We start from the raw sequence: 22,720 nt of genomic DNA, 5'->3' as shown, positions 1-22,720 counted from the left end.
GTTGATAACAAGTAGATGAATGTTCCTAGTGGAGTAGAACTTGTTTTCTTTCCATGAAAGTCCATAAATCTTGGGTGGGTAAATGCTAGAGAGTGCTTGCTAGGGCATCATTTTCTAGCCTCCTTGAAGACGATTTTGGCCAAATTTCGAAGCACATAGACTCCATAGCCCAAGGACAAGGCACTGTTCCGAGTGAATTTGGTGATCGCCCCTTCTTCCCCTCTCTTTTTCCCCTCCAAAGTTTTCAGCCTCCAAACCTAGACGGCTTAACTAGGGTTTCCTGCAAAATTCATTAGAGGGATCATTTTTCGAATCTGCTTGGATAGGCTTCTGCGTTGGTGTTTCCTCTAGTTATCCTCCAGGTTTCATGCAATTCCCACAATTCAATTTTGAGAAATCTCAAGCCCTAGCTCCAACTTTGAAGCTTATCTTGAACGTTTAGGTGTGTTGGCTTTCTTGAGGGTTTTGGCACATAGTATTCAGTGGAATAAATCATTCAAACCCTTTCTTTCATCCCACCTTGACCTAGAGAGCACTTTGGAGAGTCTTCTCCCATGATTACACATAAACCCTAGGTCTCGTGTGGTCCCACTCTAGGCTTCTCAAGAATAGCGAAGGTCTATTTTAAGGCATAAAAGCATCATTCAAAAACTTCTTGAGTAGTCTTAATCATCTTTGAGCCTTGACCTTAGGTTTCCTTGTCATAATTGGATATCATAAACCCTAAGTCTAGGTCTCCATTTAAGCCTTTCTTGGAGAGCCATTAGCTTCTTTTTAAAGCAATCTTGCTATTATTTGTGTAACACCCCTATGGCTCTTACTTTTAAACATTTACTACTTTTAGATATTGAACTATTATTGGAATTAATGGCAATGTAAGCCATGATGAGACCTATGTCATGATGTAATTATTTTATTATTATTTGAGTTAATTAATAAATTGCTTGGAAATATTCAGGGAAGAGCACTAGAGTTTATAAGACTTCTTGCCAGCTTAGAAAAAAACTGTTGGTGGTCAAGTCCACGTGATGGACCTTATCTAAAAGTCTCCTAAAAATTCCTAGGAGAAAATAAGAAAAAAAATAAACTAAATTAACATAATGGGAGAGAAAGATTATGTTAATGACTTAGTTGGAGAGAAATACTAAGTGGGGTGAAATAAAGCATTGCAGAAGAAAAAAACGTGCTTGAAATAAATAAATAAAAATCTTTTTCCGAAAAAAAAAAACTAAAACAAAAAGGCCTAAGCATAAAGTTGGCAGACCTTAAAGCAGGACATTGCTAAATATCTATTGGAAAGAAAATCTATAAAAAAACCACCTAGGAATCAAAGTGGTTGTTGATTCTTGAGGGCAAAAAGATCTTAGCTCGGGGGGAACTGGTAGAGGCAATTCATGGTTGGGAGGAATGTGCTCGGTTCCTGAATATTCCCCAAGTATTTAATTACGGGTATATGTATCTTTATTTTCTACTTTTTAAATTTAAGTTGTAATAGTTACAGTGAGAATTGTAGATCAATTGTGAAATTTAAATAGTCAATTGTATGCGTTATCAGTTTTGCATGCATAGCTATATTAATTTATTAATTTCTATATAATGTATTCGAAGAGATATATGATAGCAGTAAGTTTTATAATAGAAAAATAAGTAGATATAGAAGGAAGAAATAAGTTATACGTAGATTAAAGAATGTATGCATATGTAGAAAAATAGTACTACCATCTTTGTTCATGATTAACCCAATGATATTATCTTGTGGATTCGCTCATGATTAACCCAGTGATATTATTTTGTGGATTACTGCACAAACACGAGGATGAAATAGTTTGCACATGCAAATTAAAATGCTTTCTTCTTAAATAAAGATGAGGTAATGGCTGCAAACTGGAAACTGTGTGTGGGAAAAATAGTTAACCGAATTTTGTCAAAATTCTAGTTCCATAAAGTTTTCAAGAACATAAATTATAAATAATCAATTCTATAGCATGATATATTATATAGTAGTTGACAGTAAAACAAAACAATTACATATGTATGTGTCAAAAGGTGTTTTACCTTTTGACTTATTATTGGAAATTATATTTAATGAAGGTAACATAGAAATTTGTACAAAACTCTCTGTCTACGCACCTATACTTGTATAAGGATAGGTACAATTTTGTAAAGTATATTATAGACAGGAAGGAATTAAAATTAATGCATGTACTCTTATGCTAAGTTGCTCAAATCTTACATAATTCCTTTGAATATTTATGAATAGAATTTCGGTATAATGAAAGAAAAAAATTTATTTAAATAAATCACCTTGTTGGGTAAAGAAGCAAAGGAATATTTAATGTATTCTTAGGCATTAATCAACTTTTGTATTCTGCTCAACGGAATGGGGAAATTTATTTGGTAGTGGAATGGTATGCCAATAATTAACACTAAAATGAGGGAAGATTCCTAATTTACTCTACAGGCCAGGAATAAGTAAAGAAAAAAGATTATATAGATTCATAAATTACCTTATAGGAAAGAAGTAAATATTCACTATTACGTTGAGAGGCAATCCCTTGAATATTATTATATGAAATTCGTGTTTGGGTGGAATGAGTAAATCCTCTAGATTACTTTGGTAAATTTTAAGTTCCACGCATAAGGAACTAAAATCATGGAGAAGTTTATGATCAGTGTTTTTCGATTCTATCTTAAAAATACAATTGCACTCATAAAAGAATAATACTATATTGAAATAGTAAAAGCCGAAAAATTCTAATGAATACTAAGGGAAGCCAACATTCAACTCCAAGTAAACAAGAAATTCAAAACTGTAACAAAGATTTCACCCAATACAGTGAATACACAAATTAACCCAACACGCAACTATATATATATGGTTAATGCCAAGTCGAAAAAGACTACTCTAGCCTATATACCACGTGAGTACAGTGTTCAACGTTGGACGGTAAACGGGTACATTAGAAAACAAGAGAAGTAAATGTTGTGATATACCTATAGCATCTGGTTGTAACTCTAGCAATTCATTCTATTATAGAGTCCAAAACCAAATTAATTTAAATAATGGGATATGATGATGATTAATTCTCTTTTATGAGAACATTTTGGCAATTAACTATACATTACAGTAGAAAAGGAATTAAACCCAAAGCTAGAGTTGATTTATGATTGGAGAATATAAATCCTAGATGCCTAGAAAGAAATTCTGAAAGGAAAGCCTCAATGTTCTGTAAAGCCCATAACAGCGATAAAGCTCTAATTTAATATTCTTACAGAATTGAACCTTTATATTTATTCTTACAGAATTAAACCTTTAAATTTGTGAGACAAGCAGACATTCTTTGAAATTTGACAAATCATCAATAAATACTTACTTGTAAACTTTGTTTGGAGTGTTCCGGAAGTCGAACTTTTGTCTGATGATGTTTCTGGCCGCCGTTGTTCCTGCTTTCGTTATCAAAATGACCAAAACCTCTCAGCCAAACTGGGCAAGACCTCAGTACCCAGTTTCAAAGTACTTCACAAATGAAGTACTTTGCCCCCGTGCCCAAAAACTCGAGAATAATTGAGACCCAATGAGATTCCATGATAAGATGTTGACCCTGGTCCCACTAGGAGGGGTGGAGGTATTACCCACCGTTTATCCTCCAAAAACTAGAGTCATGGGAGGACTGTGCAAGTCACGCTCCCCTAGACGTGTGATGATGACTGTCAGATGCCTACTAGGAAAGCAGGTCGATATAGTCGATGTTGTTGATGAACCTATGTATTGCAACAAGAATACTACAACTCCCAAGGCTACCAACTTTACTTATCAACCCGGGGTTCGTACAAACTTGGAGGTGACAGTGCTATATGCACAAGTAAAAGTGAAGGTACTACCTGTTGTCACTGCTCATCTGACAAGAGACCCCAGGGGTTCCAAGCAAGACTTCTATAGGGTCAAAAGAAGCTTAACTCTTTGATGGAATAAAAGCAAATCTATCCTAAGGGAGAGCTATTTCTACTGCAATATTGAAGAAAACACCATGAAATGCTAAACCATGCCATAACCTAACTAACCATCCAAACAGCTATGCTAAGCAGAATTGCTAAATTAACACTCATCTAATGCTACTACCTAAGTTGCAGAGGTAAAGAGCATCAAAACCAGACTAAGGTGTAAGCAAAGGAAACTAAGCTAAATCAGTTTTCAAGCGGAAAAAACAGTCGAAGATCGAAATTGGTGAAAGGTGGACGTAGGGATGCAACAGTGCATAAGAATCGTTGGATCAGTCGGGTGAAAGGCAAATGAACGGCAGATATCGGATCGCAAGAGGTTACGTAGATAGACGGGCGAACATGGTTAACTAACAGGATAAACGGTGGAGATCTTACCGCGAAGGCTTAAGCGAATAAATGGATGAACGGGGTTAATGACAGGATGAATGGCCGAGATCTAATAGAGGAGATTAAGTGAATGGATGGACGAACGAGGTTAACAAAGCAGATGAACGGCAGAGATTGTATCGCGAGGGATTAAGTGAAGAGATGGACGAACGAGGTAACGAAGCGATGAACGGCTAAGATCTTATCGCGCAGATGAAGTCAAGAGATGGACGGCGGAAATCGTATCGCGGGAAAAAGAAACATGCGGAAATGATGGAGTGGGTTTCTAAGGCGGCAAGTAGTTTATTGCGTGCCCTCAAAGTCGTAAGCTGTATTCTGAAATGTTACGCCTAACTGAGCGACACGTAGCACGATAAAACCACTTTTCTCGCATGCTCTTGGGCGGATAAAGGTCATGCAACAATCCGCGCGAGATTGCGCGATAGCCGTTGGATTAGGCAGGGATAATCAACGGTGGAGATCAGTCAAGCTAGTTGGCGATCGGGTGAAGCGATAGCCGTCAAATCAGGCGAGGCAAATCGATGGTGGGGGTTTAAAGTGCCTAAAGTGATCGAGTGACGTGACCTCCGTCGGATTAGGCGAGGCAGATCGACGGTGGGGACTTAAAGTGCATAAAGTAAGTGGTGGACTCCACACAAGGCAACAGTTGGAGAAAATAGTGAATCAGAGGGTGATTGTGAAGGTTTGTTGGTGATCGGAAGGCGAGGAAGCGATGTATGAGGAACGTGCTGAAGGCGATTTTAAACGAAAACGACAGAGAAAACCAGTGTGGGTGAACAAATAACTGCATCAAATAGCGAACTCCATAGCTCATGCGAGAACCAGAAACCTGTGTTTTTTTGGCTGCTGAAGGGTCCCTTCCTCAAATCATGGTCCCAGAGGGAGGAGATGAGGCCGAGACACCTTTGCACAACTTGATAGTGATCTTTTTCTCCTAACTAACCTGTGAACTGAAAGAAGGCATAAATGGAAGTAAACTACAGCAAATGCAGCTACTGAAGCAAGTGAACAAGAAAACCATGAATAATCTACGCTATATTGATGTAATGAAAGTGCAACTACTTAAGCAAATAAACAGCGAAAACCATAAGGCTACTTAAGCAAATGAACAGAAAATCATGAAACTACTTAACCAAATAAACAGAAGAGAACTCTATGCTAGCATACATGAACAGTAAAGAGGAGCTTTGGTTGCTCAATTCAGGCCCTAACCCAAGAGCTTCAGCCCTTGGAGTTAACTCAGAGCTGGCTTAAAACAGAACACATTCTTATTATAAAAACCCTGGATTACAGAGCAAACTGTCACAAGTCTTTGCAGCTCAGAAATAAAACAGAGTTTTACAATAGAAGTCTGAATCCTACTAAGGTCCTAAGCCTCTCTATTTATATATCTGAAGTCTCTAACGACTTCCTTCAAATTAGGGAGGCTTGGCCTCTAACTCAAGAAAAATTGTCCCTTTCACTTGCTCGGCTGTCTTTTAGTCTTCAAAGTGATGGTTGTTTGCACTCCAAGCTGATGGAGGAATATTCGAATGGAGGGGTAGTAGATAAGGAGGATTTACCTCCTAAAATTACTCTCCCTTGTTCCATTCGAGTTTTGACCAAGGTCTTTGCCATATTTCCTTGCTTTTATCCTTTATGTCTACATTTTTCTTGCTTTTATCCTTTATTCCTGCATTATATGCACATTAGACCACAAAGCAAAATACCCAACTCTAACTCATCTCATAAACAAAATATAATCAAAAGTATGCAATAAGTTGTGAGAATAGTTGGTTTGACTAAGCTAGGAGGTGAATTAAGGACAATTAAGGCCCATATAATTACTCAATGATGAGGCTCATCATCACCCCCTACTGAAAGTGTTGCTCATCCTCTGAGCAACTTAATCAATGTCCATGTCCTTCATGGCTTTAGTAGCCTCTCTGACATCCCATGCTTCTGTTGTGGTCTCTTCTTCTTGTTTATAGACACCTGCTTTCCTTTCTACTTCTTCCCACTGCCTCTTTTCCTTTTCTTCTTTTCTCCCTTCTAGCATCCCTAGGAGTAGTGGTGGACTGAGTTTTAGGCCTATCCAATTGATCGTCAACCTTTGCATTGATTGCTTATACATAGGTGTCCTATTGAGTGCCTCTCTCAACCATTGAGGGGAGTGATATTCTCTGGTCTTCAAGCTATGTGGCAGTGTTTTATATCTCCTTTAGCAAGCAGGTATATTATCATCTCTTAGCAGCCTAAACATATCCTCAAAATGTGAAATTGCTTGCTCTTGGGTAGCAAGATATCTAGGTGCCAGCTGAGGATCATTTGCAATTAGATTATGGGTGTTGATTAGGGCCATGGGATTTGATTGTTCAACTCTGATGAAAAGAGGTTCATTTTGCTCTCTGGCCAATATTCTTTTCATCTCTGCAGCCCTTGACTTCTCATGGTTCATCGATGATGCCAAAGCCATTAATTGTAGATCTCCTAGCTCTGCATTAGGATCCCAAATATTCATGTCTGTGAGGGCCATGTTGTGCAAGTAAAACTCAGCCATTTTGGCCCTATCTTCTAGTGCACTTTGATCACAAAGATCAATAAACTGTCTGCAGTCCTGAAATGGCATGGTGCCCCTTTGTGCTAGTGTTTTAATCTGAAATTGCAGCCATCATTCTCTGAGGTAAAGAGCATAGGATTTAGCTGGCATTCTACACTGGATGGCCTCCAAGGAGAGGCTGACCATATATGCTAGTTGGTCTTTCTTTTCTTGTAGTTGTCCTCTCTGTTTTCTTATCTTCTTCCTTTTTATGTTCTTTCACATCTCCATCAGTTTCTTCCTTCGTTTCCTCCTTTGTTTCAGCATCCTCCTCCTTGTTTTCTCTTTCATCATGTTCCTCTGTATCAGTCTCTTCTTCATCCATCTCATCCGCATCTAGCTCTGTATCTTCTTCTTCTTGTTTTGCCTCCTCCTCTCTGACAGAAGGACTAACATCATAAATGAGGGTTTTGATGTCATCCTCTGCTGGTAAGTCTCTGAACACTGACCATTTATAGGGATCCTGAGGTTTTGGAGGGCATCCTCAATGAGGATTCTGATCAAACCATGTTGAGCCAACAGTTGGGAATTTCCTTCCTTTACTTTGCTACTGGAGTTTATGAGTGATTGTATCAAGAAATAGGGTATGCCGAGTCTTTGGTGAACTGGTGTTTCTACCCCAAGTCTTAATTCTTAAAGCATTCCCAAATGGTTGCCATAACAATTCTGTATCTATGGACTCTTGTATTCTCCTTTGACTTATTAAAGAATTTCCTTTTTGCCACCCTTTCACTTATAAAACAACTACCTCTTAACCTTTACAACTTTTGATCAAATGATGCATATGAGTGAGCGAGTGGGATACTTACCTATGATCTTGATGCCATGCTGCAGTTGTCAAAGATCAGAGGTGTTGTTGATGGTCATTCTTTTTCCTCCTCTGTTGTCTGTTGATGGTTTACTAGCTTTTGCAGGTGTCTATGACTGAAGATCTGATGTTGTTGTTGCTGCTGTGGAGCTCTTGGAAAGTTGGATCTCATGTTGTTGCTACTGCTGTGGAGCCCTTGGATCTGATGCTGCTACTGTTGTGGAGCTCTTGGATCACCACTTGGCAATGTTTGGTGTCTCCCTTAAAATTTCTTGATCATGTTGTTGGATGGTGCTGTGAGGATGCTGCAATGAACGGACAGAGGGAGTAGGAGTGTATGTGGATGCAGGGATGATGGTAATGGTTGAGGTGATTCTGTAGAAAACACAATCTTCACCTGAATTGAAGCAATGAAGTGAAAAACAATAGAATTAATGGAGGGATGCATGGTAAGGAGTGGAGGAGATGAAATATATGTGATGCAGGGTTCCCTTTGGATCTTCTCTTTGCTCCTTAGTTGTCTTTCTCACCCACCTGCACATAACAATTATGTTTTTTTCTTTTTTATTATTATTATTATTATTATATTTTAAAACACCTAGGCTGCCTCAGAGAGGTTTTCACCCTAGATATCTGCCCTGGGTGCCTTGAAGAAGGTTTTCACCAAGGGATCTTCTTATCCTTTTCATTTTTCTAATCCTTGGGCCGCCTCATGAGGTTTTCAACCCAAAGATGGGACTCAAGCGCCTCATGGAGGTTTTCACCTAAATCCTTATTCTTTTTTCCTTTTTCAGTGACCTGATGAGGGAGGAGCCGAAACTTGCTCCACCATCATCACTATCTTATTGATATTGTCAATGAACTCTTGTTTTGATACAGGCCTCTTGTACATTTTCAATTGGTGTCCATTAACTAGCAATGGAATGGCTTCTTCATCAATAGTTCTGATTTGCACTGAACCATTGTCATAGCATCTTTCCACCACATAAGGTCCAAGCCATCTTGTTCTTAGCTTGCCCTTGAAGTCTTTATACCTAGAATCATATAACAATGCCCAGTCTCCCTCTTGAAATTGCTTCTCCTTAATTTGTTTGTCATGCCATATCTTCCTTTGAAGCTTAACTATCTTTGTATGTAGGAGGGCCTGCATTCTGAATTCATCCAAGCCATTTAAATGTAACAACCTTTCTTTCTGTGCATGGCTGAGATCCAAATCTAGTTGGGTTGCCATCCTCAATATGTTATATTCAAACTCAATGAATAGCAAAGCCTTTTTCCCATAAACCAGCTCATAGAGTGTAAATCCAGTGGTGATCTTCCATGTGGTATTATAGGCCCAGGTGGCCTCAACTAGTCTCTTTGCCCAGTCCTTTCTGTTGTTGCTCACTACCTTAGTTAAGATGTTCTCCAGTGCCCTATTGGTCACCTCCACTTGCCCATTAGCTTGTGGATGATAGGGAGTGGAGGTCCTATGCTTGATTTTGTGATGGCTGAGCAATTCTTCAATCATGCTGGAGGTAAACTGGCTGCCTTGGTCTGTGACTAGCTCTCTAGGGTACCCAAATTTGTAGAATATATTCTCCCTTAGGAACTCAGCCACCTTCTCTTCTGTTGCTACCTTAATTGCCTTGGTTTCAACCCACTTAGTCAAATAATCAGTGCACACAATGATGTGTTGTTTTTGCTTTGAAGGAGGGTTAATATGCCCAATGAAGTCCATGCCCCACTTGTCAAATGGCTCAAAAGTCACTTGAGGTTGTAGGGGCATTTCATCTCTTGGAGTAGGCTTTCCCATCCTCTGACACTGATCACACTGACTAATATACTTTTTCACATCTTGATGAAGAGTAGGCCAATAATAGTCTGCTTGCAACACTTTGAATGTTGTCCTCTTTGCTGCAAGGTGACCTCCACAAGGTCCATCATGACAGGTCAGAAGGATGTCAAAGACTTCCTCTTCCTTTACACACCTTCTTAAGATTTGATCTGGGCCAAGTTTGAACAGATTGTCCCCAATCCAGGTGAAGGGGGAACTCTTTCTGACTATCTTGCTCTTTTCTTTGGAGGGCAAGTTTGGTGGGAACTATGATGATACCAGATAGTTTGCTATATCAGCAAACCATGGGGAGAGAATTGAAATAGCAAACAAATGCTCATATGGTAACTGGTCATCCACCATTCCTTCTTCACCTGCAGGCAGATTCATCCTAGATAGAAAGTCAGCAACAACATTTTCCTTACCAGGCTTATCAACAATAGTTAGATCAAACTGCTGTAATAAAAGCAACCATCTTATGATTCTAGCATTCACATCTGGTTTATTCATTAAATATTTAATTGCAGCATGATCAGTATGCACAAATGTTTGATAGCCTATAATGTAATGCCTAAATTTGTTTAATGAATTCACAACATCCAAGAGTTCCTTTTCGGTCACAGTATAGTTTAGCTCAGCCTTTGATAGGTTCTTACTAATAAAATAGATGGCATAGGGCAATTTCTCCTCTTCCTAACCTAAGGCTGCTCCTATGGCTTTGTGTGAGGCATCAGCATGAATATGAAAAGGGAGGGCCCAGTTTGGGCCTCTAAGGATTGGTGTAGTGGTTAACTTATCCTTTAGAATGTCTACGGCCTCTTGACAGCGCTTTGACCATATAAACTCAAAATCTTTGGCCAACAACCCAAACAAAGGAGAGGCCAACTTGTTGAAGTCCTTTATGGACCTTCCGTAGTATCCGGCTAACCATAAGAAACTCCTAACATCTCTCTGCTTTTGTGGAGGTGGGACCCTTTGGATGATTGTTATTTTATTTGGGTCCACCTGCAGTCCTTGCTAAGATATTGAATGACCTAGCATGGTCCCTTCAATCATTAAGAATTCACATTTTTCTGGACTGAGAGACAGGTTCATTTCAATGCATTTGTGTAATATTTTGCCTAGGTTAGTCAGGGCTTCTTGGAAATCACAGCCATAAGGTGTAAAATCATCCATATAGATTTCCACAGCATCATGTAACAATTCAGCAAAAATACTCAAGACTACTCTCTGGAAAGTGGCAAGAGCATTGCATAGGCCAAAAGGAAGGACCCTATAGACCAAAGTACCCCAAGGACAGGTGAATGTGGTCTTATCCTGGTCTTCTAGGCAGATTTGAATTTGGTTGTACCCACTGAATCCATCTAGGAAAGAAAAGAACTTCTTCCCTACCAGGCCATCTAGCACTTGGTCAATGAAAGGTAGGGGAAAATGATCTTTCTTTGCGCTTTGTTCAACTCCCTATAATCTACACAAATCTTCCATTTACCGTTTTTCTTTGGAACTAACACTAAAGGAGAGACCCACTCACTGTCTGAGATAGGGTAAATGAATCCTGCATCTAGCAATTTTTGCAATTCTTCTTTGACTATGTCTTTAAGAGCTGGATTCATCCTCCTTTGTGGTTGCCTAACTGGCTTGCAACCTTCTTTGATGTATATGTGGTGAGTACACACTCAGGGGTGTACTCCCTTCATTTTCTTATAACTCCAAGCAAAGGCTTCTAGGTTTTTTCTCAACATGTTGCATAACTCTCCCTCTTCAAGAGAAGACAGAGATGGATTAATTCTCAATTTTCTCTGAGCCAAATTCTATGGTTTTAACACGGAGTGGGTTGGAATTGGCTAAGCATAAGTCAGTTGGATAATTGTTCTAGGTTTCCCTTACTTCTTCTTCTAATAGTAATGAACTAGGAGTTGGATTTTGGAGTAGGTGTTCAATTAAGTCATCCTCATCTTGTTGTCCTCCTCCTATGGTTGCTTCCAAAACATAAAGTTGGGCAGAATAAACCTCATCTTCTTCCTCCACCTCCAACCATAAAGGTAAATCATGCTCTAGGGAAGGTTGAGTAGGAGGGTATAGGACTAACTGTTTAGACATATGCCCATTCTTGATGGTCATATTCCCAGCTCTGCAGCTAATGTAAGCATCAGTTGTGGCCAACCATGGCCTTCCAAGGATGAGAGGGTAACCAATGAGCTTAGCCTTAGGCTGAAGAACTAGGAAATTTGTTGGGTATTCCCAGGAGTCAATGGAGACCATCACATCCTCCACAATTCCCTCAGGGGTGACTGTGAAACGGTCTGCAAGTTGCAGAACTGTTGTGGTCTTCCTCAATGACCCTTGGAGGTTGAGCTTGAGCATGGTGTCCTTGGTCATCACATTAATGGCAGCCCCAAGATCAATCAGAATGTGTGGGATAATGGTGCCATTAATGTGCACATCTACTATAGGGCTTCCAGGGTCCAAATATTTTGGACAGATTACCTATCCCAACATTAAGTCAGACAATTGCCCAATGACACTAATGGTAGGGGCATCCCTTTTTCTTATTCTTGGATGCTTGAAGCACTTCTCCTTAATCAACTTATTGTAAATAGGAATATCTTTGATTGCCTGGAGAAGGGGGATCTTTACATAGATTTTTCAATTCTCCCAGAAGTTCAATTTCTTCTGGGGTGGGCTGGAGTGGTTGGGCTAATATCTCAGGAAAGGGTGGATTTACTTTAAGGTTGCTTTCCTCTCTTTCTTCCTCAACCTCCCCATGTGGAGAGGGAGGTTGGTTATCAAGGAGAATTCTCCCGGATCTTAGGTTGATCTCCTAGATTTCTACAGCATAAGTTGGGTATGATGTCTCTCCACTATATACTTGTTGAGCCTGCCTATTGTTTGGGTTTGGATTTGGCTGGGCAGGCATCTGGGGTTGCTTAGGTGGAGCAGAGTGCAGGAGTTGTGGTTGGGTAGGTGGTGGAGGCAATAGGGCTGGAACATTGTTGAATTGGGGCCTCCACCCCTGGTGTGGGGTATTCCACTGAGGTTGTGGCTGAACATAAGGTTGAAATGACTGGCTGGTTGGCTGGGAATGATACTAAGATGCATAGGACCAAGGAGGGGGTGTAGACCAGGAAGGATGAGCAGGGGGTCCCCAAGAAGGTATAGTTGTGGTTTGGTTGGGGTTGTAATATGCATGGGATGACCCTTGCATACCCTGCTGGTATGGTCTAGGCCCAGGAGGTCTCCTTTGGTTGACGTAGCAAAGCTACTCAGTGACCCCTTCAGCTCCTTGATATATAGTTTTGAGTCCAAGTAAAGAAGGGCATTTGTCTGTGGAGTGGTTTTCTTCATAGACTAAGCAAATCTTAATACAGTTCAATGGACATTCATTCCTAGGATGCCTCCTGGTGCATCTAGGACAAAAGATGGCCAAGGCTCTCTCTACTTCCTCTTGCTTCCTTTTGATGTTCATGGTGTCCAATTGCAAGGCAAGGGTTTGCAGCATATCACTTTTGAAATCTTCCAGCATATTTCCAATTTCACCCTTCATTGATGAGTTGGAGGATGATGTATTGGCCATAGGTTGACTACCCCTACCCTTTTTCTTGGCTGACCTAGAGTGGTTTCTAAAGATAGTCTTGATATCCTCATAGGGTAATTGGTAGACATCTCCTCCTGCTATCATGTGTAAGGTATCCAAAAGATCTTCCTTTACTCCTCTAAGTAGGACCAACTTTAGTGACTCAGGGTCAAGTGTGCACCTAACCCTTTTGTAACTGAGCTGGAATCCTTCTTCATAGTCTTCTAAGGATTCATCCTGACCTATGGTCATCCTGAAAATCTCTTCTTTAGTATCGTTTGACCTACAGTAGTCCCTATGTTTGTTGTTGAAAGTCTGTTGCATCTGAGCCCAAGTTGTGATGCTATCTCCAGGTAAACCCATGAACCAGCGTAATGATGCATCCATGAGGGTAGATGGAAATAGTTTTAACTTTTGCTCATCATCTATAAAGTCATAGGTTCGGCATATAACAACAAATTAAAATAGGAAAGTGGCAGGGTCCTCTGTGGTCAGGCCATGGAAATAAGGTAGAGCAGAGAGGCTTATATTCTTCATCTTAGTGTCCCCATTGGTCTCCCTGATGGGGAAGGCACTCTCAATTCTCTCTCTATCTCCCATGTCATTTTGGTTTCCAGCCATTGGTTCAGTAGAAATGGGTTGTTCCTCTTCTTCTTCCCTTGTAGGTTCTTCAAATATGTAAGGTTGCTCACCTAAAGGTTCTTCCACTTCACAGTCACCGAAGAAGAGAGAAGGTTGACTGTTGGATGCAGTAGGGGTATTTGTCAAGAATTTACCTGAATTGTCCCTATTCCTACGAGGCATGAAAGGAAATGTTTTTGGGTTGGTTTTTGTAAGATTTTGTTAAAGCTAGAAAGTGCTTACAAAATGGAAAGGAAAGCAGATAATGACAACTGAAAGAAAAAAAGAATCTAGATTACTTTTGCGGAAATAAACTAATGGAAGAAAACTGAGGATAAGAAGTAGAAGAAAAGAAAGTTGAAGACTAGAAGTAGAAAAAAGCAGTAATTACTTCTACTTAGACACCTCCCCGGCAACGGCGCCAAAAAGTGATGAGCCTAGGTATTGCAACAAGAATACTGCAACTCCCAGGGCTACCAGCTTTACTTATCAACCCAGGGTTCATACAAACTTGGAGGTGACAATGCTATATGCACAAGTAAAAGTGAAGGTACTGCCTGTTGTCACTGCTCATCTGGCAAGAGACCCCAGGGGTTCCAAGCCAGACTTCTATAGGGTCAGAAGAAGCTTAACTCTTTGATGGAAGAAGAGAAAATCTATCCTAAGGGAGAGCTACTTCTACTGCAGTATTGAAGAAAACAGCATGAAATGCTAAACCATACCATAACCTAACTAACCATCCAAACAGCTATGCTAAGCAGAATTGCTAAATTAACACTAATCTAATGCTGCTACCTAAGTTGCAGAGGTAAAGAGCATCAAAACCAGACTAAGGTGTAAGCAAAAGAAACTAAGCTAAATCAGTTTTCAAGCGGAAAAAGCAGTCGGATATCGAAATTGGTGAAAGGAGGATGTAGGGATACAAAAGTGCATAAGAACTGTTGGATCAGTGGGGTGAAAGGCAAATGAACAGCAGAGATCGGATTGCAGGAGGTTACGTAGATAGATGGGCGAACATGGTTAACTAACAAGATGAACGATGGAGATTTTACCGCGAAGGCTTAAGCGAATAAATGGATGAACGAGGTTAATGAACAAGTTGAATGGCCGAGATCTAATCGCAGAGATTAAGTGAATGGATGGACAAACGAGGTTAACAAAGCAGATGAACGGCGGAGTATCGTGAGGGATTAAGTGCAGAGATGGACGAACGAGGTAACGAAGCGATGAACAGCTGAGATCTTATCGCGCGGATGAAGTCAAGAGATGGACGGCGGAGATCGTATCGCAAGAAAAAGAAACGTGCGGAAATGATGGAGCAGGTTTCTAAGGCGGTAAGTAGTTTATCGCGTGCCCTCAAAGCCGTAAGCTGTATTCTGAAATTTTACGCGATTAGCCTAACTGAGCAACACGTAGCACGAGAAAACCACTTTTCTCGCGTGCTCTCGAGCGGATAAGGGTCGTGCAACAATCCGCGCGAGATTGCGCGACAGCCGTGGGATCAGGCGAGGCTGATCAACGGTGGAGATCGGCCAAGCTAGTTGGCGATCGGGTGAAGCGATAGTCGTCGGATCAGGCGAGGTAGATCGACGGTGGGGGTTTAAAGCGCCTAAAGTGATAGGATGACGCGACAGTCGTCGGATCAGGTGAGGCAGATCGACGATGGAGACTTAAAGTGCATAAAGTAAGTGGTGGACTCCACGCAAAGCAGCAGTTGGAGAAAATAGTAAATCGGACGGTGATTGTGAAGGTTTGTTGGTGATCTAACGGCGAGGAAGCGATGTATGAGGAACATGTTGAAGGCGGTTTTAAACGAAAAAGACAGAGAAAACCAGTGTGGGTGACCAAATAACTACATCAAACAGCGAACTCCATAGCTCATGCGAGAACCAGAAACCTGTGTTTTTTGGGCTACTGAAGGTTTCCTTCCTCAATCATGGTCCCAGAGGGAGGAGATGAGGCCTAGACACCTGCGCACAACCCGATAGTGATCTTTTTCTCCTAACTAACCTATGAACTGAAGAAGGCATAAATGGAAGTAAACTACAACTACTGAAGCAAGTGAACAGGAAAACCATGAATAATCTATGCTATATTGTTGTACTGAAAGTGCAACTACTTAAGCAAATAAACAATGAAAACCATAAGGCTACTTAAGCAAATGAACAGAAAACCATGAAACTACTTAACCAAATAAACAGAATAGAACTCTATGCTAACATACATGTATAGTAAAGAGGAGCTTTGGCTGCTCGGGTCGGGCCCTAACCCAAGAGCTTCAGCCCTTGGAGTTGACTCAGAGCTGGCTTAAAACAGAACTCATTCTTATTATAAAAACCTTGGATTACAGAGCAAATTGTCACAAGTCTTTGCAGCTCAAAAATAAAACAGAGTTTTACAGTAGAAGTCTGAATCCTATTGAGGTCTAAGCCTCTCTATTTATACATCTGAAGTCTCTAACGACTTCCTTGAAATCAGGGAGGCTTGGCCTCTAACTCAAGAAAAACTGGTTTCTGTCCCTTTCACTTGCTCGACTGTCCTTTAGTCTTCAAGGTGATGGTTGTTTGCACTCCGAGCTGATGGAGGAATATTCGAATGGAGGGATAGTAAATGAGGAGGATTTACCTCCCATAATTACTCTCCCTTGTCCCATTCGAGTTTTGACCAAGGTCTTTGCCATAGTTCCTTGCTTTTATCCTTTATGCCTGCATTTTCCTTGCTTTTATCCTTTATTCTTGCATTATATGCACATTAGACCACAAAGCAAAATATCCAACTCTAACTCATCTCATAAATAAAATATAACCAAAAGTATGCAATAAGTTGTGAGAATAGTTGGTTTGACTAAGCTAGGAGGTGAATTAAGAACAATTAAAGCCCATATAATTACTCAATGATGAGGCTCATCAGTTGTCATCCTTAGAGTTTATGAATGGTTAGATCAATATAGCTGACGCCATGGCATACTCTAGTAGAGGACAGATAGGATGAAAGCGGAAGAGATTAAGAAAGATGAGATGATTCTAGAATAGCTTGGGAACCTAACAGAGGCAAGACATGAATATTATACTTGTAAAATTTTAAAATATTCAAGAACACAAATTTTAAAATGCCCCATGTCAAACAAATTCAATTCTGAAATACAATTCTTACATGATTATACTAATCACTAAATAATTATCAATATACTATATAAATCCTAACTTCGGGACGAAGTTTTTTTTTAAGGAGGGGTGTATGTAATGGCCCACCTACAATTACAAACAGAATGTGAATATTAGCATACATACGGGACATCCATATGATAGCTACATATGCATGACCCGCATGTATTGCAATAGTATACATACCAACTAATATGGAAAAATATCTAAACTTAAGTTAATAAATCAATCATCGAAGTAAATTCTAACTTATCAAAATATAATGAAAATATATTAAGTTGGGTATTTAGTAGGTATACCACCATTACATATACAAATGATAAATCCTTAATCAAAAGAAAATATAAATTACGTTACAAACTACAATTGTTTAAATAAATAAAATAATAAAACAATTTAATTAAAATTATAAATTAAATTAATATTTGAATAAAGTTAATATTAATAAAAAAATCAAATACTACATATATAAAATCTATCCTCTAAAAAGATGAACCGACTCAATTAAAATTATAAAAGGCTAAATCACAAAATCAAATACGGATAAAAAGATTTGATCAAATCTATAGCATGCAAGGCTTCACGTAACGAGGAAGAAAAGCGGTGAACCGGGGAAATAAAAGGAAGGGAGTACTACTGAGACAAGGGAATTTTTTTGAGGGAGGAAATGAAGTACAGGTAGTGCAGGAAGGAGGAAATTACTGAGAAAGCTACAGATTGAGAGAAGCCTCAATTATTCTTGAGTTTTTGGGCACGGGGGCAAAGCATCTCATTTGTGAAGTACTTTGAAACTGGGTACCGAGGTCGTGCCCAGTTTGACTGGGAGGTTTTGGTCATTTTGATAACGAAAGCAAGAACAACGACGATCAGAAACATCATCAAACAAATCTATCCTCTAAAAGGATGAACCGACTCAGTTAAAATTATAAAACACTGAATCAGAAAATCAAATATGGATAAAAAGATTTGATCAAATATATAGCATGCAAGGCTCCACGTAACAAGGAGGAAGAAAAGCAGTGAAACAAGGAAATAAAAGGAAGGGAGTACTATTGAGACAAGGGAAATTTTTTTACATAGGAAACGAAGTGCAGGTAGTGCAGGAAGGAAGAAATTACTGAGAAAGCTACAAATTGAGAGAAGCCTAAATTATTCTTGAGTTTTTGGGCACGAGGGCAGAGTATCTCATTTGTGAAGTACTTTGAAACTGGGTACTGAGGTTGTGCCCAGTTTGGCTAGGAGGTTTTGGTCATTTTGATAACAAAAGCGGGAACAACTGCCACTAGAAACATCATCAGACAGAAGTTCGACTTTAGGAACACTCCAAACAAAATTTACAAGTATTTATTGATGATTTGTCAAATTTCAAAGAATGTTTGCTTGTCTCATAAATTTAAAGGTTCAATTCTGTAAGAATTTTAAATTAGGGCTTTATCGTTGTTATGGGCTTTACATTTTCTGTAAAATGACCGAGAGTATTCGACATCAATTAAATACTAACTGATTCTAAAACAAAAATAGAATTTCATATATCTTAGTAGTGAAATATGCAGAGTTTCTAAAGATTAAAAATCTTTGCTAAATAAATAAATTCGCCCTCTCTTAAAAACTTAGAGAACTGAAAGAGATAACGAAATTCAAAGTAAATATTACCCTAATGGCCTTCATGTTGCTCGAACTGGCTTCGATCCATACAAATTTATATTACTCAAACCAATGCAACTAAGAGGTAAGTTAAATACCCTGCGATTACATTTGGAACTTTGAAAAAAAATATTACAAGATAAGAAGGAGAGAATTTTAGAGAGATAAGTTATAAATAGCAAGAGAAATACCAAGTTTTATCACTTGTTGACTAAAAAAAAAAAACTAAATGTCTAGCATTTGGCATGAATTTTGAACACCCACTTGGAGGTGTCATGGAGCTAAGCCGCACTCTGGCAGCAACAAACAAAAGTTGCAAGCGAGAAATGAATCCAGGGGTATGGTTTCATCCCTCGAAAAGACTCCAGCTTGCATTCCATAGGGACTAAATCATGACCATTGAAAATGTGTTAGGTAAGGTAGCCATGTGAAGTCACATGGGTTGCCTATTGTGGCTCACATCAGATTTTCCATATGGATAGAATTGAGGCAATCGTGGTACGAAACTCCCGTACACCTAAAAGCAAAACATATGGCCATAATTAAATGAGCATAAATTCGATATTATTTTATGATTAAGATATGGGAGATTACAGTTGGAATATATATATATACATACTTCATTCTATTGCATGGGATGATACTATAGCACTTGAAATTAAAATACCAAATCAAAGTCAACCATGTTTTAACCATGGTATATTTAATATAAAATATGTAACAAAATACAATTGGTACCGAGATACACTCTATATATGTTGCACTTTGCTATGTATGAGTATTTTAACAACTGGTCTTAATGTTATTTGAATAAAAATTATATGTCTCAAATAGTGTGGATATAGAGGTTATACGGTTATACCTAAATGTTAAGAATGGGTACTTATTGAAAATAAAATTGTCGAGCTTCCTAAGACAAAATAGGTTCTTTTTAGACCTTATAATTCCTGTGATTTCCTTCATACTGGGACTCCTCCCATCCGTGAAAATCTGTAAAGAGTAGGGGACATCGACTGAGGTGATAGTGAGTCCTTGTCCCGTTGTTGCCATTTGGTCTAGTACTTATCCCTTAGGAACCCCTCCTAGGACCCCTGCCACATTGAGCGGTAACAAGCCCTTTCTTTCCATTGTCTAATAGGGGCACAAATAGGAGGAATTGATCAATGTGGCATGTCCATGATAATCCATACTTGAAACTTGTCACATATCCCTTGTATTCATCTCCCATATTCAGGTTGATTGTGTGAAATTTTTAAATATTGTTGCAAATACTACTTATTATTCTCCTATGTGAAAATATTATTTGCCTTTTTCAATTTATATGCGACAAATATTGAATAAAATACTACTACAACTTCACAGAAAATTAAATAAACCACAGGAACTGAGAAATATTGCACACACCCACAAATAATGAACATTGATATTTAGGAAAAATTTCCCTGGAAAAACCCTGAAGGGAAAACTAGTGCAGCAGATGACGATTTTTATTATTCTTCAGCGAAATCTGTGATTGGAATTTTACAACTACTTGTCATAATCTTGCAAATCTCCAATAATTTATTTTCTCTAGGTACCAACCATGAAAATATCTAGAAGGAACTCAGCCTCCCTCTGCAAGAGCATACGCCTCACACATGCGGCCCTAGTTGAAGGAAATTCGGCCCTAACGGCCTATAGCAAACTCGACCTCCTCCAACAACAAACTCGACTTGACCTCTCGGCCCTCCTTGGAAGAAATCGACCTCAGAAACTGGCTCTTTCTCCCACACATGTGAATGTAAACTCGGCCTCCAGAAACCCTTGCGCACCAAAATAATCTCGACCTCCTACAGAGAAATCAAACTGGGGAATTTTCTCCCTCTGGATCTCAAAAACTGGAAGAAACTGATGAATAAATTATCTTCGGAAATATTTTATTCAATCATTGTTGATTCCTCGTTGTTTGGTGTCCTCCATGCTATCACTGCGCCCTTGCTATCACTACAAATTTGTGTCTCAGATGTGTTCTCCAAATGCCTATTGTTTTCATCTTATAATCTCTCATGAGCAACCCAATGGCCACGATCTATTCTCAATCAATGGCTAAGATCATCTTGACCCCATCACATGATTTTTCTAAAAGTCACTAGAGGAAAATCGATTTACCTCAATTAATCTCGATTAATGAAGCCATTTCCCTAAGTTTGACTTAGGAAAATTAATACACTAGGTAAATAATTCTAATTAAGGTAATTTTCCTTAGAAACTCTTTCTGAGTATTGAAGAAAATTAATCCATTGTGTTCCTTAGTCTCATAGACACCATCTGACACTTGTCCGAGCTACACAAACTAACAGATTGCTATCGATCCCCAGTATTGGTTCACTATTTTCCTCATTCTTGAGTAGAGGCCTGAAAACTTTGCCCTAAAAGGTTGATACAGCAGAAATATAAAAAAGAGCAAGAGCCCTAATTATAAAATGCAAAAAATTGGCTGGGATATAATAAAGTATGAGGACAAAATTTTACTTACATTTCTGAGTAACATGTACAAGTATACGTATAATTTTATATGTTTCGAATACTTCAAACATTTTTCAAAATCCCAAACTTTTGCAACATGTACTTTTAAGAGTTTCACATTTCTAAACATTTCAAGCATTTTTCAAGATCCCAAACTTTTCTAATAACTATGTTGTATAGACAGACAAGTTGGGTTTTATTAATGGTTGTTTGTTATTTTGTTCAAGGTTTGGTGTACAGCACAATAAGCCATCCATCAGGGCTCCATTCTTGTTGCGATCTGCCCCACCCAAATTGCATATCTCAAAAAGGAATGAACCAGGCCTGGCACCTTAGCCAAAGGATGTACACGTTATGCTATGCAACCCCTGACCTTGGGCATGTTTCCCTGAACAACTTAAAAAACCGGACTCGGCATGTTTCTTTGAAGAACCGAAAACACCCGAACTCAATAAATAAGGTTTATATATACTTACCGAGCTCATCCAATTCAACAACCATGGGCTTAACACCCAGACGGTTGAAAAGATCCTTCACCGCACGGCAATACCTGCAAATGCAGTACCAACATTACACACCTTCAACAATGGAAAAAGACTAGTAATAGCAGTAGGAGAGTGTAGTTATACTTACGGACACCGAGTTTTAGAGTAGATTATTAGTGGGTTCTCACTTATCTTTTCTTTAATGGAGAATTCTAGCTTAGAGCCTGCTGAGGCACACATGCTTCTAATGCCATACTCATGGCTTCTGCTCTGTGTCGCCGTTAGTGGATGATAAAATTTTTTAGCAGAGAGGGCCACAAATTCAGGGGTAAGGGGAGGAGCCACGGGACTTTCATTTGCTCTCCAATAGCTCAGCCCTTTGCAAGCACAGGGCTTCAGCGAAGCCATTTCTTATTTTCGTTTCTTCTCTCTTGCAATGCAGATTGTAGAAATGCGTTAGTTATTTTCTCTTCTTTTCTTTTGCGCTACTGAATCTGGTATGTACTGTCAGTGCTTAAGCATTATGTTATTGCTTCTCCTGTGTGATAATTTTTTCTATTGGCTGAGAATTTAATCGGGTCATATGCGTCATAGACGACCCAGAGCTAATCCCCTCTTGGGCGATTATCTTTGGCTGGTTCAATTCTAGTATAGTGCTTGTGTTCTGTCGTCTTCTCATTGGAGGAGTAACCGTTCTTGTTGGGTTGTCGTTGGGTTGTTGAATTCCGAGTACGGCGCTTGTGTTTTGTGATCTGCTCATTGGAGGAGCAAGCCCCTCTTGTGCGGTTGTGGTCAACACTCAGTACACTGCTCGCGTTCTGTGGGCTTGTGTCCTGTGGCATGCTCACTGAGTCAGCAGTGTGGTAATATTCTCCGAGTAGAATTATGTGAACCGATTTTATAAAGAAAGGAGTCAGAGGTGTCATAATATTCTCATAAAATATATTTGGTTTTCATTGCTAATTAGGTGAACCGGTTTTCATTGTTAATTAGGTGAACTGGTTTTATAAAGTGTCCATCCAAGGAGTAGGGGAGAGATTCTTAATGTTGTGCAAGGATCTACCAAACTACCATAAATTGAGACTTTTGAAATCAATATTTAAACAAAAATAAATAACATTAAGTATAAATAGGTA

General features: G+C 39.2%; 1 protein-coding gene across 2 annotated transcripts in view; it reads right to left on the bottom strand.

Annotated features, from left to right (window-relative positions):
- The window catches only part of LOC149204107 (glutaredoxin-like), a 167,320-nt gene extending 145,098 nt beyond the window's left edge, over window positions 1–22,222 (bottom strand). Inside the window, exons 1-2 of one of the 2 annotated variants that reach the window (XM_089393202.1) lie at window positions 21,733–22,222; window positions 21,576–21,649 (exon numbers count right to left, since the gene is read on the bottom strand). In XM_089393202.1, coding sequence (XP_089249328.1) covers window positions 21,576–21,649; window positions 21,733–21,992 — 334 coding nt within the window. In that variant the 5' untranslated portion in view covers window positions 21,993–22,222. The remainder of the gene's footprint in view (window positions 1–21,575; window positions 21,650–21,732) is intronic. The other variant, XM_089393201.1, reaches the window with a different exon arrangement.
- Window positions 22,223–22,720: the final 498 nt, after the last annotated feature.

The sequence above is a fragment of the Pinus tabuliformis genome, chromosome 1_2 (genome assembly GCF_031772625.1).
Source record: "Pinus tabuliformis cultivar Carrire ecotype Pingquan chromosome 1_2, CPIR1, whole genome shotgun sequence".
Lineage (NCBI taxonomy): Eukaryota > Viridiplantae > Streptophyta > Pinopsida > Pinales > Pinaceae > Pinus > Pinus tabuliformis.
The sequence above is the reverse complement of the archived record's forward strand: the minus strand, read 5'-3'. Positions and strand labels throughout refer to the sequence as shown.